The sequence below is a fragment of the Chenopodium quinoa genome, unplaced genomic scaffold (genome assembly GCF_001683475.1).
Source record: "Chenopodium quinoa cultivar QQ74 unplaced genomic scaffold, ASM168347v1, whole genome shotgun sequence".
NCBI classification, from domain to species: Eukaryota; Viridiplantae; Streptophyta; class Magnoliopsida; order Caryophyllales; family Amaranthaceae; genus Chenopodium; species Chenopodium quinoa.
Genome location: NW_018744290.1, coordinates 1403538 through 1426592, shown reverse-complemented (window position 1 = coordinate 1426592; position 23055 = coordinate 1403538). Strand labels below are relative to the sequence as shown.

The 23055-nt window shown below is 34.7% G+C and overlaps 2 protein-coding genes and 2 pseudogenes across 3 annotated transcripts; 1 reads left to right on the top strand and 3 right to left on the bottom strand.

Moving 5' to 3' along the window:
• Window positions 1-2980: 2980 nt before the first annotated feature.
• On the bottom strand, window positions 2981-8315 carry LOC110695170 (annotated as a pseudogene).
• A 543-nt stretch (window positions 8316-8858) lies between these two features.
• On the top strand, window positions 8859-15212 carry LOC110695168. The gene is made up of 7 exons (XM_021872385.1): window positions 8859-9121; window positions 10598-10709; window positions 11308-11469; window positions 12697-12743; window positions 13204-13345; window positions 14500-14566; window positions 14678-15212. The coding sequence occupies exons 1-7, from the start codon at window positions 8900-8902 to the stop codon at window positions 14730-14732; spliced, it is 807 nt and encodes a 268-aa protein (XP_021728077.1). The 5' UTR covers window positions 8859-8899; the 3' UTR covers window positions 14733-15212.
• A 295-nt stretch (window positions 15213-15507) lies between these two features.
• On the bottom strand, window positions 15508-18095 carry LOC110695166 (annotated as a pseudogene).
• A 313-nt stretch (window positions 18096-18408) lies between these two features.
• Window positions 18409-22818, bottom strand: LOC110695167 (39S ribosomal protein L46, mitochondrial-like). Of its 2 annotated transcripts, none has more exons than XM_021872383.1 (6): window positions 22547-22818; window positions 20960-21025; window positions 20164-20238; window positions 19211-19340; window positions 19015-19131; window positions 18409-18918 (listed from the first exon to the last, which is right to left on the bottom strand). In XM_021872383.1, the coding sequence occupies exons 1-6, from the start codon at window positions 22708-22710 to the stop codon at window positions 18772-18774; spliced, it is 699 nt and encodes a 232-aa protein (XP_021728075.1). In that variant the 5' UTR covers window positions 22711-22818; the 3' UTR covers window positions 18409-18771. The 2 variants fall into 2 exon arrangements, with proteins under 2 accessions (XP_021728075.1, XP_021728076.1); XM_021872384.1 differs by having other exon boundaries at window positions 18409-18915.
• Window positions 22819-23055: the final 237 nt, after the last annotated feature.

Sequence of the window (23055 nt, the reverse complement as noted above, 5' to 3'; positions counted from 1 at the left end):
TATTTTTATTTTTTTTGGATAGCCAACGTGTCAACACGTGATTGGCCCAAAAATTTAAGAAAAAACCCAAAATTTCCTCAGCCACCTTCCCACCACCGCAAAACCCTAACCCCTCCCCTTACCTTGCTAGAAAACGGTTGGTCACCCCCTTAACCACCAAAAATTGGTCGGTTGGCCCTTTAGCACCCCACCTGACCCACCGCCGACCCCTCAAAACCACCTACCCAGCCCACAATCCATAATCTTATACAATATAATTACTTAAAATTAAAAAGATTTGACATGAAGAAAAGAAAAGAAAGAAAAAAAAAGAAAGATTTTTTGACATATCTTTAACACAAACATTGCTATAAAAAATTTTCTTAACATAATTTTGATCAAATTTTACATCATTTTATATCTAACATATCTTTCGTAATCATTCATTTTGATCAAAATTTGTCAACTATGTTTTTAGAATTTAATTAATTAATTTTTTTTTTAATTTTTTTTTTATAAAAAGCTAATTATAAGATAGTTTAATCATGATTATTGAAAATCACCGTGCATGGCACGGAAACTAACCTAGTTGAACGTATAAAATTGAGATCCTTGAAGGCTAGTAAGCTAAATCCAAATATCGCCAACTTATTTGATATTTCTAAATAGGTTACTCCATGAGCTAAGAAAAAGTCGTGTATATTAGGTTTATGCTCATATTTCATAAATCAAATTTAATTATGCTTGACTCACATATCACGTCATGATACAAGCTCCTTTAATTTATTTATTTTTAGAATAAGCGTGCCTGTGATACCGTGCCAAACTTGCAGTGTGTTCGTACTGGATCAGACCATTGATGTGTTGTGCTTGACTAGCCCTAATGTCGACTTAATTAACACTTAGCTGGGAAACAGAGACTAGCAAGGGGAAACAAAGATAATTATCTTCAAATACTGTATTTTACAGAATGGGAATAACTAAAATGACTATATAATCCTTAATGACTATTTAACCCCTTAATGACTATGCATAAGTATTGACTATTGGGCAGTCTCTAGGCAACACAGTGAAAACACAGAAAATACAGAAGAACCAAAGTTTTCTCTTCATTGTGTTGAAGCAGCTTCAAAGGTAACATTATTTATTTAATCGTCAAATATAAATATCAATTTCACAATATAGCGTTAATCGTCAACAATTAAATTCATTCAGGGTTCTTCAAAGGTGGATTGATTATCGAACTATATATTGGTTATATTTTAATGTTAGTATTTTGTTGTTCATATTCTTATTTCTTAAGCGAGAAGAATTTAATTTGATAATTGAGTTAGATTTTGGTTGCTAATGTGTTGAAGAACCCTTTAATTAAAGTTAGAACGAAATTAATGAATTATAAAAAATGATATTCTTCGAAAGTTGAAATGAACAATGTGATTATCTTAGGGGGTTAAGGCCAAGCAAACAATTTTAGTTGTATTTTAAAGTGATTTTTTTTAATATAATTTTTTGTCGCCTTTGTGATTATTGTGAAAGTAGCCAAAATAATGAGTTTTTGGAGGGATTTTTCCAGAATATTATTGTATAATGTTACCTCCGTTTATTATTATACAAAGTAATTTTGTATGTCTCACAAATAATACCCTTTGTTGCAATTAATAAGAAACAAAGGTAGTATAATGTTTCATAATACTTGTAGCAGAACACGAAGTTCTTGGTTGTTCATGGTTTAATTCAATGCCTGATTGTTGTTCATGGTTTTATGCTCTTTAGTTGTATAGATTGATCATTTTTTTTCGAAATATGGAATTGGCAAGGAAGCCAAAATTTGAGGCCATTCAGCCTCAGGAAATCTCAGATAGTGTTGAACTTCAGTTCTGCTTTGTGCCTGCACCACCACACCGTCGCACACCACTTGTAAAAGCATGGAAAAGCCAAATTTACGAGCCCATTCGCAATGAGATGAAAATTGACATCCGCATGAACCTTAAGGCGAAGCAGGTTGAACTTAAGACTATGCCTGACACCCCAGACATTAGCAACCTTAGAAGTGTGCTAGCTGTTCAAGCTTTCATGTTAGGCTTTGAACCTGAGCAAGTTAGGGATGTTTTTCTCAAGTATGATCATTTTCATATGTCTACAATCGATATGCTGGATGTCAAGCGTACACTTAAGGGGGATCACTTGACCCGAGCCATTGGAAGGATTTGTGGGAAAGGTGGCAAGACCAAATTCATGATTGAAAATGCTACTAAAACTAGGCTTGTAGTTGCTGCTAACAAGATTCACATTGTGGGTTCTCATGATGCTATCAAAATTGCAACAGACTGTATATGTCGCCTTATTATGGGCTCCCCTGCTGCTAAAATCTCTTCAAGGCTTAGAACTATCACAGCTCGGGCATCCAATAGATTCTAACTTGATTGTTATACTGCTGGTAATTTGATGATTCCTCCAAATTGTCTGAGATTCGGCATATGAGTTTACTTGGATTAAAGTAATAAAGTTTAGTGCCTAAATTTTTGAACGTTACACTTCATTATTCATGTTACCTTGTTTTATTTGTGTGCAGAGAGATAGCAAAGGCAATTAGGCATTGGCGGTTCTTGCTCTGACTTCATGAATTATGTAACTGCTTCTTTAGAATCAAAGATGTTAAGATGGTAATGCAGTGTCTCCTTTTCTTCTGTTTCAGCATAGGAAACTTTTTTTAATTCTTTTGTTAAAAGAAACACTCAATAGTCCATTTGATTAACGAATATACAAATGTATTTTTAGTACATGGATTAAACATCAAATTGATGAGATTGGTATAATGAGAATTAGTAGGAGAGTTCTGATGACTGAAAGCTTGAGTTCTGATGTTAATAATGTTAGCATTTTATCTCTTAATTTACGCAGTAGATGTTATCGGACTCTTGATTGATGCCGTAATCAGAATGTAAAATATACAACATTAACCCAATTCAGAGTTCTAAATGATGTAATGAAACAAAAAGAATTAACAAAAGGATGATAACAAAATTGTAGTAAAAAGATATCGTTTTATAAAAATTAAAAAAAAAAAAAAAAAAAACTTAATCAACAAAGGGTAAGTAACAATCATATCCTAGCTCATTTTTGCACATTTGTGAATCGTGATAAAGTCAAGCCATGCCCCAAAAAATGCTCTGGAGTAATCAAAACCACCAGCAGATTCACAGAAAAGAATTCATGTTCAAGTTGCAGCAAATGATCCTATGACTTGCATATGCATTCTGGGTACGGATTCTGATAAAAATGATTCTTCAAACCTGAATCGTGCTCTGCCCTTAATTCCTGGTGGAGGGCCACTCCTTTTCCTTGGAGCCCCTTGCCTGTAATGTCAAAGAGAATGAGAGTGTGACACTTACCAATATGGCGCGATATATGAAATTATGTTGCAAGGAGAAACTAATGCTGAATGCATGGCTAATGACCTACACTTCCTAAACACAATTGAAGTATAGCTCTTCTACTCTTACCTATTCCTATGCATCTTTTTGACAATATTGATACGTACGGCCCTTCCTGTAGTTGTCCAGAATCTAACTTATCGAATACTTCAATTAGACCCTTCCTGCAGAAAACAGGTCAACATATAATATTACAAACAATAACAAAATTAAAACACAAATACACAAGATAGAACGTAGTGCACTACTGATCACTCGGTTTGTTATCTAAAGCAAAATCTATGCAGTTGCAGAGGATATCTTATATTATTTGCTTTAACATCAAACAAACATAAAAATCACAAGGGATCCCTTTATCGCACAAGACTTAAAACACCAAATTTTGTCAGAAAATTATGTTATATGATTTTATCAATACATTGTTTGAAGGTGCTTCCATTTTTCCATAAAATTATCATTACTTAGGTTTTTAAATAACCTATTGACTTAAAAGTGGTCCAAGTTATTCAGGTTTTTAACCAAAAAAGTCAAATATGATACTATTCGAATCAAGTTTATTCTTTCAGACTCTATAAGCTACGGCTTGACATTGATAAGATATACATAGGATTCAGACCTCCTGACAGAGTGACAGCTGTATGCAGAAATGAATCGTATCATCCACTTTTGCAAATAGATAGAGAAACTCCTTCTCACTCCCAAATCTCCAACCTAAACCTTCAAGACAGCAACCACCTCCTCCCTAGAAAAATGTCAATCCAAGGGACCTACCACCAAAGTGAAGGACGGAAGACTATTGTTTACAATCTTTTTTAGTTTTGACCCCAAAAAACAGAATAGTTATTGACATTAAAAAAAAAATGCTTTTGACACCAACATGAGAGGCAAACTTGAGGAACTGCAACTTCTTTATGTTTCAATAGTCGTTACTTAAACAAAACAACTGAGACGATACACCCCAACCAACCAGAGAAACAATAGAGCTTCTCTAGCTTCAAACCAAATCTTCTGATAAATTTTGGTTCTAGTAACTGGAATTTTTATTTGGAAAAATGGTTCTAGTTTCAGGATAACTTAGTAAACGATCTTATGGTTTGATTCTTCGCAAAAAAACAATGAACTCCATCACAAGCATTAAGGACAGATAAAGACACATTGGTATCTCAAACCAGCAGCCCATTACCTGTCAGGCGTAATTGTCTTTCTGTGCTCCAGAAACCGCCTATGACCCTCAACTGCTCTTGCCATATTCCCTGAATGAGAAGAAATGAACACATCACTCTCCACAGAAATGATATAATCAATAGCAGCAGCTTGAGTAGCATGATGGGAAAAAGCTCCTAATTCATCTTGGGTAGCCAGCGTTTCCTGCCAACAAAGAATTAGTTAATGACGGAATCCAAGATAACTTTTCTGCAAATGTCCTAAAAATGCAGGGGTCAATTACCAAGGAAAGGCATGTAATTTTAGCGCATACCTTAAAAATCACATTAGGAAATCGCAAAGTCAGCTCAGACAGTCGCTCAGCACCACCATAAATTTCTCCAGCAGCAATATAAATTAATGTTGACAGAGGATAACCAAGAGCCTTAATAAAGATCCCAACCTCCCTGGGTGTAAGTGGACAAAGGCCTGCATTCCTCTGCTCTGTGGAGTTTATTTTCTTTATTTTCCAGTGGTGTGTGTTCTCCCTGACAATTTTGGGCAGAGAAGCATCAGTTAGTTATGTAAAAAAAACATGGGAGGCTGTTAAATCTTCCATGTAATAGCGGTGGGGGATACGCCACAAACATCAGTTGACAAGAAATTTTTCTATTCAGTTTTGTATCCCTCCAAACCTAATCAAGTTCTACAAATCGGTTCATGTAGATTATGTCTATTACGTTGCTTTTTGTAGATGACTGCTTATTAGGCAGCAATTAGGGAAAGCCTATATTTTGTCTGTCCTTGTCTTGCAACTAAAGCTCCATTCACTACGAACCACAAGTGCTTCTAAGCATTTATCGCAGTAGATTTTGACTTTGAAGCATACGCTACATATACTTTTGGTGTTACACAAATATAAATATCAGTACCTCATAATTCTCAACTCCTCAGATTCTGCATCAGAAAGACCATAGGTACACCCAGTAAAAGCAAGCATGTCCTTCTCATATCTAAGATGAAGAGCAATGTACTGACCCCCACGTGACCTCAGCCGCTCCACTAGTCTCTGTGGTGTCACTGCCATGAAGTCAGAACCTAATTTAAAACATGCCCCATAATGTGCCTCTTGAAATCATTCTAAACGAAACACTGAAAACATGGAAAGCTCTTGCAAATATTAGAAGTTCTTTTGATGGCAAAGTAGATGTAGAAATTCACCTTGCCCAAATGTTCAATAGGAGGAGAGAAATGTAAAGCATGGTATAGAGCACGACATCGGAGCCTTTGAATGTCAAGAGGCAGATCATTATTTGCAAGCCGAGAATCTGATTTTGCAACATGAATCACCTGAATATCATGACTAGACAAGTCAAATTCCATTATACTTTCGGAAAACACCATCCAGATGCTTTACACTGGTTTGCTTAACTCAAGATCAAATTTTTTTCCTCTCCAAAGTTCAGAATATGGAAACAGAATTGCTCATCCAAGTACCGCAAAAAAACAATTGCTATAAATAATTAAAAAGGCCTACCTGATATTCCCTCCACAAATGTGTCATATTCTCATAATAGCTCATCCCTGACCAGGAACCAAAGTGTTTGCGGGCTCGAGGTGCAGATTCCAGCTGTTTAGGAAGTTCCTTCACAATTCTTACATCCTGACGCAAGCTTCTCATGAAATAGAGCTCATCAAATATGTCCCCAAACACACTGATCAAGAAAACTAAAATATGGTAAGAAACCTCAGAGCATAAACAAAGAAGAGCTTTTACAAAGGATTGCCAAAGAGACCTTGAATCCTGCCAAAATGAACGTTTATCCAGATTGGGAATCACCAGGGTTGCATTCATAAGGCGTGCCACAGCCACCATATCAGCAATCTAGGAACGAGTATTTTATTACAACAATGAAAAGAAAAAGAAAAAGAAAAAAGGCAAACAAATACAACATAGGTAAGAAAGCAATTTTCCCAATTTAATGATTAGGTTATGAATCTTATGATTCAGTACAGTTCAAACTTCACTGATTGGAAGTTTGCTTCATTTACATCAAAATCAATAACAAGAAAAGGTACAGGAGTAAATCTGCAACCGAGTAAAAGCATTGCTTAAATGTGTGGATATTCAACAACATTGCTATATCACTATATGTGCATATATGGACATTCAAATATATAGGCCAGAATCAGGTATACATCATTACATAAAATGCATGTAAACTCACACATGTATACTTCAAATACGCATAAACTAGAATTTAAGTTTTCAAGCATGTATCAACTAGCACACGTTTGGGTAAATTGCATTCTTTTTCTAGTTGAAATACTACAAGTAATTTCTTTCCAGAAGGATTAAAACCTAATTCTAATAATTTATTGCCAGAATCTTACTTTGGCAAATCAATTCAATGAAGCCGCTGTACAAACTTATACAAATCGAAAGAGAAAAAAGCCAAAGTAACTTACACCAGTACGCATTTGATTTAGCCCTCCATTACTCTTTACAGTCAAATATCTGTTAGATTCCTGAGCAACTGACCATATATGAAAATACAGAACCAAGTTAGTGAGTATATTATTACTCTTTGATAAGTAGTCAAGGAAATATCCCATTAGCAAACATTGATACGATAGCGATCAAGATCAATAACTTCAGTAGCAATTAAGAATTTCTGTTATAATAATCCCACTATTACTTTCTTCAAGAAAAGCAAGAATGGCTGCAAAACATTTAACCTTTGTATCTAGCAGTAGGCTTGACACAAGGACGCAGGTCACGGCTGAACGTTGAAGCCCGTAATTGCTCATCAACAAAGTGCACAGGACTCCTTATCTAAAGATAGAAGCAATGTCAGATTACTCAAACAAAACAGTTGATTGTTCTTCAGTATCATTTTAATCTCAATCTAGAGCACAAGTAACAGATATTTTATAGGTACATTCATCAACTTTTTTATCCCACCTAAATTTCCAACTTCAATAAACATCTTCTTTCATACAACCATTTCTCTCTCCATAACATAGACAATCTACACAGATTTACAGCAAATTGATCAAACTTCATCACATCTAATCATCTCCCAAAACCCCAATAAAAATAATAATGATAAATGAAACAAAATCAACATTCATACATAGAATCACAAGGCAAAACAACCCCAGAAAGGCAGAAATTTGTAATTACAAAAAAAAAAAAAAAAAAACTCAAGAACACAGAACAATATCAAATTAATTGAAATTGGGGATTACCCATGTAATAAGAATCAATTTTACCTGCTCAGACTGATGATGAGGGTTAGAATTAGACTGAAAATCATTATAAAAAAAGTGGGTTTTGTTCATCTTCTAAAACATCCTTAGAATATAGGAGAAAAAAAAAAATGGATATAGCAAAAAGAAGGATTATATAGAGAGTGCGAGTTAACAAAGATGATTTCTTGGATGAAACTCTGACATTCCGCATCTTCACTGAGCTAAGTGACAGAAGATTTGGGTTTGATTTCTTTGATTTAGCGCGGCTGATTTGCATGAATTTGCTCTTTTTTTTTTTTTTTTTTTTTTTTTGGCCGACAATGTTTTCTTAAAGAGGGCAAAGAACGTTTTTGTTACTCGAATACTCGGTACTCCGTAGTTTCTTTTTAAAATTTCTCGTAGATGCTAAAGGTGAGCGTCTCAAGCCGAGTTTTTGTAGGGCATGCTATGTTGCTAACCTGCTAGCCTGAACTTGTGTTGTGATAATTTTTTTTGTTGATTGAATCATTACTCCGTATTCTATGAATTCCCAATTCCCACCAATCAATTTTCAATCCTAATCCAATTGTATAATCCTCAAACTCTAATTCCCACACATCAAATTTTTATACTCTGTATTATGATTGACCATAGATTTATACTATTTCAATAATATATATATAAATTTCAATAACTTTTAATTTCAAAAGTCGAACTTGGGTCGAGAATTATCTAAACACGGAATAGTCTATAAAAGGAAAGATTTTTATCTAAGATGGAATACTAGAATTGTTTCTTGGCAAATTTTTGTATGTGGCTGGTCACACCGTGTGGCGGGGGTTACTCGAGTTACTTGGTCAGGGTTTACTTGGGGGGTTCAGTTAGGGGTTACTTGAGAGGTTACTCGGTTAAGAGTTATTCAGCGGATTACTCGTTCAGGGATTACTCGGTTAAGCTAGCTCGAGTAATCTCTAACTGAATAACTCAAGTAATTCGATCACGTGAAGTGGAGCCACACAAAAAAATCCCCCACACCCTGACACCCTCTTCCCCTTCAAAATTCAAAAGACAATATATACTACTAAGGCAACGGGTTCGAGGACCAATACATGAAAATGGGGTTTGATTTGGAAGAATTTCAACCCATTTTCGGCGAAGCAAAACCAGAGTTTGTAACTTCTGCTACCTCTAATGGCGATGGAGTTACGGCGTTGAACCCATTTTTGTTCAGGGTTTTTGCAGTTGACTCCTCTCACCTCGCTTTTCATGTCACTGATTTTCGTTCCTACACTTGGGAGGCTCTTCGCTCTGTTCACCAACTCGATGACATGGTATAAATTCTTTTTCTTCCTTATTTTCAGAAATTTAGCTGCAAAAAATCCAAATTTGTGGAATTTTTCTGGGTACTTTTAACTTTTTTTTTTTTTTTTTTTTTTTATTTTTTTTATTTTTTATAATCAAACCCCAAAAAGTAAAAAAACCTACTGTGATGAGATGGGGTTTAAGAAATGGGTTCTAATATCATGTCCTTGATCGATGTATGTGAAATTTGGCATTTTGGGGGCTTTTTTCAGAATTTCATATACATGTTAATACTTGTGGACTTGTGGTAGTTTTCTGGGTAATTTTATAGCTATTTTTTGGATGAAACCCTAAAAAACCCTGTTGTGATGAGGTGGATTCAAGAAATGGGTTCTATAATCATGTCCATTGATCATTGTATGTATAGTTGACAATTTTGGGGGCGTTTTTCAGAATTCCATATGCCTGTATATTTTTAATGTTGTTCAAATGCTATAATTAAAACACTGAAGTATAAGTATCGCATTGTTCCATTTAGTTTGTTGCAGTGTTGAATTAACCCTCTTAACTTATAATTGTAGCAAGTTATATCATTTGTTGTAAGGCAAATTGGTTCCAAAATGTTTATTTTGGTATTAATTTCACCAGATATCGGGCGAATTATTTATTTAGTGAATTAAGGGTTTTATATGTATTTAGTATACTGTTAGGGCTAGAAAATTGGCAAATAAAATGTTTTGGTGGTACTTCAATATCTTACCATTGAGTATGTGAGCCATAGTTTAGAAAGACATATTATGAGATGGACATTGATGAATCAAGAAAACAAGTCTATAAAGATATACTACCTCTGTCTCTTATTATTTGCAATTTTGGAGGGTTGCATGGACTCCTAGGCAAAATTTATTTGTGGGTGTTAAATGAAGAGAGAAAGATAGTGATGCATGTGATGAGGAGAGAGATAGAAAGAAATGACAACTTTGGGAGAGAAAACATGTGTTGCAAATAATAGGATACGTTCATTGTATTAAATGTTGCAAATAATATGATCCTTAGAAGGGAAGCCTTGGTTAATGGGTTGTTTTCGGTGAATATTAAGGAAGCAGTTTGGTATGACTAAATATTTGAGGTGGTAATTTGCCACTATTGTTTATTCTTGTGTTTCTTGCAGGTTTCACTGTTATTGGTAGTACTTTGGTTCAATATTCCACTTGCACATATTAGGGCAGTTATAGGGATAATAAATCCTTAAAACTTTGTCGTATTCATTTTAGATCTTCTCTCATTCCTAATCTTTACGACCTTTCGTCCTGGTCCGAGAGTAGAAAAGTTTATAGTATATTATTTGAATATAGCATGTGGATAGAGGATTTTTTATAGTTGCAGTTCTGATTCCTCCAGATAGTGTGAGATTTGGCATATGAGTACATGGATTAAAGCTTAATGCCCTTCATGATATTTTTACTTTTTAATTATTCATGTTAACTTGGTTTATCTTTGTGCAGAGAGATAGCATAGGCATCGGTGGTTCCTGCTCTGACTTTATGAATTATGTAATTGCTTCTTTTACATCAAAAGATGTGAAGCTTATTATGGATTGGCAGCCTAAATTAAGTGGTATTTTTTTTTTTACCTAAAAAAACAATCTGTTTCAGCATGGCTCCTTTATTTTATTTTTTCCTTTTGTTATAAAGAAACACTCAGTGAGTTGCTGAAGCACTAACTTATCTGTTGAACTGCCCATAATAATGATGTTTTAAATTAAAAAAATTCCTTCTGCTTTCTGTTCCTTTGATCCTTTTACAAGCCTACCACTTTCTCCTTCGTAAATGTTTTTTGAATTGTTCTCTTGATTATATTTTTTTTTGTCGAGTTTTTGTGGATTGTGCCTTACCAACTTTCTTGGGCTCTGAACTTATGATGCTGACAAGAAGTCAATAACTTGATGTCTTTGTTATGTCAATAGCATTTTTCCATGATGTTTCTATTTTTCATAAGATTGTTGTCAGCTAGCTTGATTTTTTCCCCAGAATTGACCGATTTTTCTTACTATGTGATTTATGATGATATATCTATGTGTGATCATCATTAAAAAAAATAAAAAAAATCTATGTGTGATCCGGCATCTGTTTCATGCTCCATATCTGCTTATAACTTTTGATCTTGACTCAAGTTGCAAAAATCTAATATATTGTCAATTTTTACTTTGTTGTAGGGGTTACATCTGCAAAATTGATTGCTCGTAAAACTAAAGGAATGCCCTTAATATCTATTTCACTTACTAAGCTTGGACCTTCTTCTGCAAGTGGAGCTGTGGCAAATATGTCATTGGAGCTCTACAGGGCATACAATATCCTGCAAGAATCTTTTGTAAAAGGTTTTTCCTGCTTCCATTTGCTATACTTCCTTTTCTAGTCTACTTGCTAGTCTACTTCACTTATTTTGGCATGATGACCAATATAGGAAAGGTATTAACTTAGAATACTTCGGCAGATTGAAGTGCCATTTACAACATTATTACATGTACTGACATTGACTAAAAGTTATTAATATTTTAGACACTTAACCCAGCCTTTGTCACAATAAGAAGCTCATTATAATGTGACTGTTAATACATCTCAGAATATAAACCTGAGGAATCATACTTCAGTTCTAGCCTTTGGGTGAACTTCGCATTGGAATCAAAGATAAACTTGTGATGCTAAAATTCTGAATCAAAGTGAGGAGAAAGAAATTTTCTCCCGAAATTTGCAACGTCTAATCAGTAAAGAAAAGACAGACAAATAGTCATGAACATTTTTTTTTTGTGTGTATTAGATGCCTGACAAAGCTGCTTGAAGCTAGTTGGTGTTGGCCGGCTTGGCCCCATACCTGTAGTATGCAGGTTGAATGAGCATTGTTTTCGTCTATTCTGAGCTGAGTTAAAATCTGCATTGAGAAATTGTTTTCTCTACTGTAAGTTGTATTCTACGCTTGTAAAGCTATGAATTCAAATAACTTCTAAATAACATCTAAATGAACCACAGAGCCTCAACCCCCCCCCCCCCCCACACGAACAAAGAATCTTATAGGATTGGTGACATATTATCCATGAAAAAATGGTATTATCTGTGTATATAGTGAGATTTCATCTTCCGTTTCTCTTTCTATCTTTGCAAGAGGAAGTATCTCTTGCATCAAGTTTTTAAATGACTTTCTTTGTCATTTTGATTCCAATTTCCCATAAGTGTCTTTCTCGAGCAAAGCTGGGAGATAACTTTGTGCCTTTGTGAAACTTCACCTCTGCTGTAATTGGACTATTGGAGATAGCAGATAGGTAATTCTATGTAGACCCTAAATTAAAGCACGTAGACAAGTAGTACCGAACTACGAAAATGAAGTATATAATAAAGATGGCATGTTTTATCCATCTCATTGGAACGGATAGGTGAAATTTTCATATTGATTTTACTTAGTATTTTGTTTTTTGGTTGAGAAGTATGCATTGCAATGCTATATTGCTATGATAATCTTGAATTTTTTTTGCCTTCATGCTTTCCTGTCAACTTCATGTCTACAATTCTGTGCAACTTTCATTAAACAGTTGGTTTGAATGTTTATCCAGAGCAAGAGCGCTGCTGTCAATTGACCCAAATGATTTCTGCAGAAAAGGTATATTAGTTTATGTCATAATATATCTTTTGCTGCATTATCCGTTTCTTAGGATTCCTGTCTAGGTCATAATATATTTTTACACTGTAATTAGATGGCATTCGTTGGTCACAATGGTCATTGCTAATTTTTGGTTTCATAGCTGCACTAAATGCTTTTTAGTCCATGTTAAAGGAAGATACCATAAATCTTGGATTTTGAGGACTGTTGATGATTATGTGTAATTTTCTTTTGCTATATTGCTTTATTTAAGTTTCAAGCGTTGCTTCTCATCCAGATATTAGTGTGCCAATTGCTTATCAAGTAGATGTGAAAGAATTAACATTTGCTTTAGTTGGTATCATATGTTGTGGGATCTGCATCAATCCTCAAGCTTCTTTCTTCTTAAATTTCTTTCTTCTTTTTTTTTTTTTTTTTTTTTTTTTTTCTTGGACCATCATTTTTTTTCTCCGTCCCTTAGGAAAAGAGCCAAGCAGTTAAGAGGAAGCTTGATATGATGCAGTCGGACCAGCAAAGGCTACAGAAAACAACAGGGAGTGGGAATGTAGTTTTTCCTATGTACTCCGACACTGCATCTGTTACTGCTGCACTGAATTCCTCAGGTATGTAATTTTAATTAACTAACATTTGTTTTTATTTTATGCCATAAAAATGTATCCTGAATCCTCTTTGTAGCCATTATTCTATGGTTAGTTGGTTACTATTCAACAGTCCTTGGAGAGGCTAGTATGATCCTTCTTTTAAAGTAAGGACATCTCTTTAAAACCACTTTGAATTTGTTTGGTGAATGTAATTTTCTTGATTATTCTATCATCTATTCTTTCATCTTGATACCTTTTTACTCCGCTAGACCAGCAAATCTTATTCCTATAATCACATTTTATCTGAATCATTATCTTCTCTAAACCAAAAATTTTTGCGAATATATTACGGAGCATTATGTTTCATTTGGAAAATTTTCTTTTCTTTTGTGAATGTAATCTTTTGTTTGATTAGCAGACTCCTCCATGCACACTTGACTAGTTTACTGGGATTTATTGTCTTCAATCATTTTCCTCTCCCAAAGAAAGAAAAAAATAGAACTGCGAGTCGTGAATACAAGGCTTTTCAGTTGTTAATTTGGCCTTCATCTTTGGCATCCTTTTTCTTTGTACTGATTAAGCAGTCTAAGGAGTTAAGTGCTTTTGGCCAACTTTCTCAGTGATTAGGCCAATTGTTGGGGTGGGTGGGGATTAAAATTAATGTTGTTTCTGTTTCTACGGAAGCCCAAAATAGCTTTGGCAAAGATGAGAATTAGAAGCTCCAAATTTGAGCTATTCAAAACAACTTTTCAGGAATGTTTTACTATTTAATGATATTTTTGCAGCAAACTATAATACCCTTGCTCAAACTTACAAATGACATTGTTTCTAATCATATAAGTTTACATTTTTGTAAATCTCATTCACAGAACTCAGTCACTCACCCCCACCACCATGGCAACGCCATTTAAGGGTTTACGCTCTTGCTCAAAGCTGGCGAATCTTTAGTACTCCGTAAATAAATTATGAGGAACACCCAAAAAAAAAAAAAAGAACCTTTAATTTGGAACCATGGAAAATCATCTATTCGGCCCTCAATTATGTCGAACAATCTTAACTTGACAAGCACTTAATAAACTGGCCCAGATCTGAAGTTAGCTGTTGTAATTGTTACTTCTGCCTTGTAAATGCTTTGAGAACAAATTTGACTTCTTGTATTCTCTTCTTCACCCCAGATAAACAGGCAGTTGCTGAAGCAAAATCTGCTAAAGTTGTTCATCGTGTTGTACCTGCATACCGCAGGTATGCTGTATCTGCTATTAGTAGCTGTTAACTTAGACCTTTTTGCTGTTTGTGCTTTACACTGCTTAAAAATTTTAAGCTATCTTAATCAATGTCTTGTACTCCCTGCAGAGCTAAAAACAGAGGAGCTGTTCTTTGTGACACTGAAGAGGAAGAAAAGAGCTAATTTTTATTTTTTTTATTTTTTATGAAGGAAGGAAGAAAAGAGCTAATTGTTGTTTGGTGAATGAGGTTTTAGAAAATAGCAGTAGTGTTTTGTAGCTAATTATTTTTGTTACCGAAGCCTGCTAACAAGAAGTTGGTCTTTTTGGGAGTTGAATGACGATGAATTTATAGTCTCGAGAAAGATTGACAACTTGCCTTTTCATAAAAAGCTGTTTCCAGAGGAACAAAAAGAAATACATTATGATGTTTAGGTTCAGGTCATATGTGTTTACTGTTAATTGCCTTTGTATATATGCTGATTGCACTTAATTCAGCTCTGTTAACAGCTTGTCTTATCAAAGAAGCGGAATGTGTATTCTTGTACTCAAAAGGGTACAAATTGCTCTCTGTATTATTTTATATTAGGACTTGGGAGAAGTTTTGTAACAATTTGTATACTTCATTCAATTCAATCTATGATGAATTCCTTATGTATTTTTTATTTCCTTTTTAAAATCATGGTATCTAGAGATAGCCATTGTAGTAGAAGGAAGGCGGAACAAATGACCTCAACAAAATTGACCATAAACCAATAAGAGCTTGAAATGCAACATCATTTGTTGTGAGAACTTTCCCTTTAACTGGAGCCCGACTCAAATTGAATTCGAATTAGTCAGATTTAAGTACGTTCTGAATTAGCCGGTGAGAACGTGAGCTACCCTTAAAAATACATAGAAAACAATTTGGAGTTGGTGCAGATATTGAAGATTCATTTATGTAAACTCTCTTGCAATTTGGAATAAGATAAAGACAATTATATTATTTTTATACACCGCTTGTATGTTAGCATCATTTTATGTACAACTTCAATCACTTTCTTCCTACATTGTTTGGAAAATTTATACAATTTAAATATTAAGGCAAAAACTTGAATAAAATGAGTGTAATGTATATAACATGCATAGTTAGTCTATTTACACGAAATCGCATATTTTTTTGACCCAATGGATTACTCCCGAAACCTCATTTTTGGGTTTCACAAATTAGTTGAGGTAGATGATTTTACAGCTGAAATTGAAGAAAAAGCAGAGGGATGAAACCACACTATTACATGATCAGAAATAATCAGTAGTTGATTAAGTCATATAAAAAAACCTGGATCATAATCACTCAATTCATCTTCTTCAAGACCTATCTCAACACAAGGACAATATCCCACTTCACTCATCTGATCCACCAGTTCATGGATAACTTCATATATATGTTCTCGAAAACTATGTGACATGTCTTTGGCAACGAATTCATGCCTGATATTCTTTACTTCAATCCAACTTAAACCCGCGTCTTTTCTCAATCCTTTCTCACCCATAAGCCTTCTCACATGACGAGAATCATCCCATCTTTTACCTGCTGCATAAACGTTAGACAGCATTACATATCTTGCAGCATTACTTGGCTCCAATTTAAATAGCATTTCTGCAGCCTTACGAGCAAGATCCGTGTTTCCATGGACCCGGCAAGCACCTAAGAGTGCACCCCACATTCCAACATGATCAGAAACAGCAGGAGCTCTCTCAATAAGCTCTACTGCATCGTTAAGTCTGTTCTTCCTTCCAAGCAAATCAATCATGATAGCACAGTGTTCTGGTCTTGGCTTCAAACCATGCTTTGTCATTAAGTTGAGAATTCTCATGCCTTCATCAACTAGACCTGTGTGGCAACAAGCGGATAACACTCCGAGAAATGTGACTTCATTAGGCTTTACTTTTGCTACAATCATCCTTTCAAACATTTCAACTGATTCTTCATTATGTCCGTTATAAGCCAACCCATTTATAATGGAGTTCCAAGAAACATCATTCTTTTCTGGCATCCTCTCGAAAACCAGCCTTGCTGATCTCATGTTTCCACACTTGCAATACATGTTAATCAAAGCGTTATAGATAAAAGAATTCATCAACGGAACTCTGGTGTTTGATCTAATGATTCGACCATGAAGTTGTTTCCCTTTCTCTATGAGTGCTAAATCAGCACAAGCACCGAACACAGCAACATATGTAAAGGCGCTAGGTGGAACCTCATCTTTCTGCATCCGATCAAAGAGATTGAGAGCTTCAATTCCTCCTCCATTTTGAGAAAAAACCCGTGATCAATGCAGTCCAAGATACTGAATTCTTTACAGGCATTTGCTGAAAAACCAGGCAAGCATCTTCCATCCTAGACGCTCTGGCATAGGCAGAAACCATCGAAGTCCATGACACAATATCTCGTTCAGGCATTCGAGCAAATATCGAGTAAGATAAATCAGGATGACCACATTTACCATAACCATCAATCAAAGCATTACATACGACAACATCATACTCTAATCCAAGCATAATCACCACACTATGAAGTTGTTGCAACATATTTTTGGAACCCAAAACAGCACAACTACTAACAGCACTGACAATTGTATACTCATCCAAGAACAACCCAAACCCAGTACACACATTTTGCATCTTCTTGAAAAAAGACAAAGAATCAGTAAAAAACCCATAATGGGCTAACCCAGAAACTACAGAATTGTAGCTGACAATATCTGGTTCAGGCAATTTATCAAGCAGTTGGTGTGCATGATCAAAAAGACCATTTTTAGAATACCCAGATATAATTGTGTTCCAAGAAAAACTATTCTTCTCAGGGAGATCATCAAAAGCTTTCTGGGCACTCTCAATGAAGTTGCATTTGGAATACAACTCAACAAGGCGGTTCGATATGAAAGAGTTGAGAATGAAGGATGTTTTTATGAAGTGAGAATGAAGAACTCTGCCAAATTGCAGGTCTTTGGTTGCAATGCAGTGAGTTAGGAATGATGCACATTGTTTAGGAGCGTTCAACATGTATAATGAATTTATTGAAGTTAAGCTATTTGGTTAATTTGGGTCATAAAATTAGCCTCTGTTTCTAGATAATACAGACAGTAGAGTTTTTTTTTTTTTTTTTTTTTTTTTTTTTTTTTTTTTTTTTTTTTTTTTGGTGTTAAAATGTGCAATTTTTGATCAATTTAGAGTTTCTTATTATTCTTTGCTACTATACAAGTCTAAATGTTAACGAGTGTATTACACCACCAAGTGTTTAGATCAACTGGTGAAGGGGATAGTATCCCTTTGTAATTAGAGCCTTAGAGGTCTTGGCAAGTGTGAGGAATGTCTTCAATGCTAAATAATTCTAAAAGCTACTCCCTCCAATTCTTCATACACAACTTTGATCATCATTGTCTAAAACTACCTTGTAAGAAGATATAATAAAAAACATACATCAAACTTAATCCATCATACTTAACCCAACAATGTTTTATATAACTACATTTGAGCCTTATATATTATTAACTAAAATAATGTGATTAACAATAGCATATGAATAGTGTAAAAGTTAACATGTTGTGATTGATTAGAAGCAAAAGAACTTTTCTAAGTCAATTAAATTTTAAAGTGTAAAAAGGTAAATAATTTTGTATTCCGAATAAGAAGGTAAAAGTTTGTTGAAAGTCAAAGTTAAGTCTATGGGATGAACACGCCCTTATACATCAGTAAAATCATATGAAATCACCTATTGATCAAGGGCTCTTCTGCCAATTTGAAAGGAGTTATAGAATCTTCAATATAAGAACATATGACGACTTAAAAAACATATGAATTTGATATATAAATAGCATATTTGCATTTATAATTTAGTGCTTCCTATTCAGTGAACATCATTGGATATATTTGATCAATTAAACTGTCATAGTTACAAGATTAACAAACAAAATTTCATTAGCCTTGTAATAGAAGCATAGTTTATTTTCAAAAGATTGCACTTCGGATGCGCTGCTGAGATACCACGAACGGAAAACCTAATCTTCCTCAGGAAACCAAAACAAAACTTGGAACAGCTTAATCATCTATCGCCTCACAAAGTCACAATTTAGCATGAATTTTGGATGACTCCACAGATCACAATACATGTACTCTAGTAGTTGAAGGCTAAGGAGGTCTACAATATTACTCTTTTAATCTTTGGTTACCACCATATGCCAATCAACTAATAATCATCTGCTTCAAGTACTCAGCTTGGTCAGGGAAATACTCCAATAGTTCATCCTTGGTCACCCAAACATAATCATCACATCCACTAACGTTAATCTTGTTCGCTGAAATTACTTGTGATTTGAAGAAGAATTTCTGCTATAAAAAATTAAAGGATAAGATCATTCATTTCTGTGTTTTAGGCATAAAATTACAACAGATGAAAATTTATTTGTGCAGTACATTGAGACACACCTTCAATGGATCTGCTTTGTCAGCTGCCTGTACAGCGATATGGCCCATGGGTGCATTTCCGACAAAATATGTGTGTGTAAGGTCACCGAGAACAGATTGTAGAGCAGACTCTGCACACTGAAATGAGCAGTGGATTATGAGGGGAAAAAAAGAGACAAAAAACAAAGACGTGAGACCACTTTCTAAAATTACCAACCTTCCGCAGCGTCTCTTCATTATCATAGACCTTTTCTGGAAAATGCCAAACAGGCTTCCCATCAGAAGAGCCATAAGAAGTTCCATGAAGGAGAAGATAGAGCCTCCGATCTAGAGCTCTTTGCAGTGACCTTAAAGGAAAAAATGGAAATAGTTTAATGCTTATTATACATAAACATATATCAAGGATTCCAGACCCACAATAACAATTCACAGAAACACATCCCCACTCTTTCGAACAGGAAGGTAAAGGTCTTATATGAAGCTTTTCACACATACAGTTGTCCACACAAAGGATGACCAAAATTAAAAAGCTAAAAAAGGAAAAATGGGAAAAGAAGTTTGGGGCACTAACAGCATACTCTGAAATCACGTGGACGAAGCAGCTATAGCAAATTTTACTTCACAGTAAGGTTATTCTTTTGATTATTTTTGGTATCCCAAGGAAGAAGATGCCGATAAAAACTAGCATGTCAAGGTACATCGAACAGTGGAGATCATTGATTTAACATGATAGCAAAAAATAGAGGACAACAGCGGCAAAAATACCATAAGATGTGAGTCAGTCTTAACTGATTAATTACAGGATATCATGTAACTGAGCAATCTTTTCAAACTATTAAACCTACTAAGATGAGTAATCAAGTAAAGTTATGCATCAAATTGCATCAAATATATGCATCAAGTATAGTAATATTCAGAAAGATGAGTAATCAAGTAAAATTCATGCATCAAATTGCAACAAAGACATTAAACCTACTAAGAGGCTCTCACTTATGACAGGATGGGGTGGGGGTCGGCTGTATGTAGCCAGCACCTGCAATAACAAAGTGGCTAAATCCCAATCACCTTTGATCCAAAAGTATTTGTTCTGCCAGCCTATCCGATTGGATCTAATGTATCAGAAACTAGTGACACAAAAATGCTATGCATAACAGAAACACCTTCTAATACCTTTTATCATTTGCTTTGTCAGCTTCAGTGATCCGTGAAGCTGGTTTGTAGTCAATTTGATAATCACCCTTTCCTCTGCCAGAAAATGCAAACAAAGAGGATAAACATAAGTAGGTAATAGGTTTATGGATAATGCACGAGTTGACACCAAGAAGAACAAGAAAAGAGCTTACTGAAGATGCATATATAATAAAACCTAACCTAGATTTGTAATTAGTTACAGTCACAGACTTATATTTTCTTAGCTTAGGTCATTCACAACTTCTACAAGCCAAATTCTACTCATTTGGAGCTAGATTACAGAATTAGGCAAACAAATGAATTACAAACTGAAATATTACATCACTCTGATCTCTAGTGGGTTAGATTGTAATTCACTTTCATAATTTTGCCAATAGCTATAGCACGTTAATACAGGACAAAAATAAACCAGTTTGTAAATAGAACACCAATATGACAAGCCATCTAGACACAATAATTCACCTACACAGAGGGTGTTAACTAATTATCATGCCAGATAAATGGTTAACATTATAATAGACATATATGTAGATTATGTTTCCAAACCATTTTTTGTAGCATGCAACAAATATTATATTCCACCAAATATGGTAATTGTGATGAAACAGAGGGAGGAACTCATAAACTGTAACAACATGATATACAGATAATAGTTTCCATCAACCCTAAATTGCAACAATTAGTCTCACGATTATCCTATGAGACATATATCCAATCTCATGACATTAACTAGATGAGGGAAAGATCAGATAAGATTGTAAAACTAAGCAATTACCGAGCTTCGTATTTCTTATAGAATTCATCAGGATATACCCGTCGATATTGCTGCTTCCATCGAAACCTATACATAATCAAACAAGAAAACTTCACTAAATGAGGTGCAAAATAACTTATCTATGTAGGACACACAAGAAATTACTACAATACAGTATATGCGGAAGTTATTACATTTAATAGCATAATTTTCTGAAAAATCTTGCATCATTAGTCATATCCAGCAGATTACGGGGTATTAAATATTTAAATTTCACTTATTCACAGATGGGAGCCAAGAAGATACAAGGTCTCAACAAATGCAGTGAGTTGCATGACAATATTTTCCATGTATAAAAAAAGTGAGCCATTGAGATAATTCATGATGTAGAACTTGGAATGAAGCTTCTACAGTTCTACCAATCCCCCTTCCTTTCTTCTTTCCTGAGAACACTCGATAAGGTTTAGTCCCATCCTAGAAACACCATATTTTTCATTGTGTATCCATTTTCTGCCATACCAATCATATGCCTAATTGCCTAAATCTCACACATGGCTACTAGTGTTGGACATGTTTCTAGAGTCAAAACCAGCTATTTTAAAGTTTGCATGTTTCCAGTCCAAAATAAAGTGTCCAGTGACCATACCTATGAGGCTATGAGACCATGTCACGCTATGTATCTAACACGACTACATACGCAATTATACACGACATAATGAAGAGTCTTAATACAATTGTCAGATGTTATATTTATCCTAACCCAGTGCCAATGTAAAAGTAACCTAGGCAATCATCCAAATTTCAAGCAACATGATATATATCAGTTTCAGCTTTGAAGCGATTCAAAGTCCTACTACATATATACTATATAGCAGTGTTCAAACTAATATTCATTTTTGCTGACAATTATAAATTAGGCTTGTAGAGTTACAGAACAATGGACTATTAACCATAGCTGTTTCAAATCCGTCCTCATCCTCAGTAGACTAGAACCATCCCCTTAAGCTTCCAATTAAAAGACTAACTTCTAAATTAACTCCAACACTAATTATCTTCTGAGCAGAACCGATCAAAGGTCACAAAATCGAAGCCGAAAATGACATTTCTTTTGCCGCACCATAGGAAGTGTGACTCATAGCATTTGCTTAACCACTTGTTCTGAGCTCAAGGCAAAAACTGCCCCTAAACCCAATTCATCTTATACTAAAATGTACCCCTAAAATTCATAATCGGAAGTCCAATTTTGTTCTTTCAAATAAATTCAACCTTACAAATATCAGCAATTCATCAAATTTATTATTCAATCACCAGGCAAAAAGGCAATAATTGCCCCTAAAAATGCACTCGATAAATCTTTCTTTTTTCCGAAAATGTGTTCCAGAAATCACAATCGTAACTCTAAAAGTATACTTTCACATTCATTATACCATATACATTTAAACATTTAAACTTTCATCAAATTCATCATTCAATCACCAAAAATCAAGTAACAATTTTTTCAATTCCAAGCTCATTTGATCCCGAATTAAAATAAACAATGAAAAACGACAAACTTTTCCACTTCAACAAATTGAAAATCGGAAAAAAGTAGTAAAAATTAGGGCTTACGAGAATTCCTGAAAGGCGTAAATAACAGGGTCGATTTTGGGGATGACAACAGGAAGCCTTTCGAAGAGCACAGAAGAGACGATCTTATCAGTGTTAGTACTACTAGTGGTGGTGCTGAAGCTTCGAAGTGAGTGCATCAATGGCGTCGTACATCTTCTCTGCATTTTTGTTGAGATTTTTTTTAGCAGATAAACCCTAACAAAGTTAAACCTTTCTTACAAATGGCGTTTGACCCACAATTGAGTTTGGGTTCTCCCTCACTCTACGAGTCTACGGTTACTTAGTCATAGGCAACCTCGGTTCTTAGCCCAACCCAATCACACTAATCATTGACCACTATTATTAATGGGTGGCTAATGAGCGCGATACGTAATATCCATTATGTCTGAGAGTTCTTTTGATTTGGACTTAGGTTACAACTTTAATTGTTAACCGTATTAATGAGAAAACTTACAAAGTATGTAAACACATATTTTGGTTTAAATATTTGCATACTATTCTTACAAGTT

Coding starts and splice junctions, on each gene's coding strand:
- LOC110695168 (XM_021872385.1), top strand. CDS start 8,900: ATGAAAATGGGGTTTGATTTGGAAGAATTTCAACCCATTTTCGGCGAA. Junction 12,744..13,203: donor AAATGATTTCTGCAGAAAAG/GTATATTAGTTT, acceptor TCCGTCCCTTAG/GAAAAGAGCCAAGCAGTTAA. Junction 13,346..14,499: donor TGCTGCACTGAATTCCTCAG/GTATGTAATTTT, acceptor TCTTCACCCCAG/ATAAACAGGCAGTTGCTGAA.
- LOC110695167 (XM_021872383.1), bottom strand. CDS start 22,710: ATGCAGAGAAGATGTACGACGCCATTGATGCACTCACTTCGAAGCTTC. Junction 19,132..19,210: donor ATGAAGAGACGCTGCGGAAG/GTTGGTAATTTT, acceptor TGCTCATTTCAG/TGTGCAGAGTCTGCTCTACA. Junction 18,919..19,014: donor ACAAAGCAGATCCATTGAAG/GTGTGTCTCAAT, acceptor AATTTTTTATAG/CAGAAATTCTTCTTCAAATC.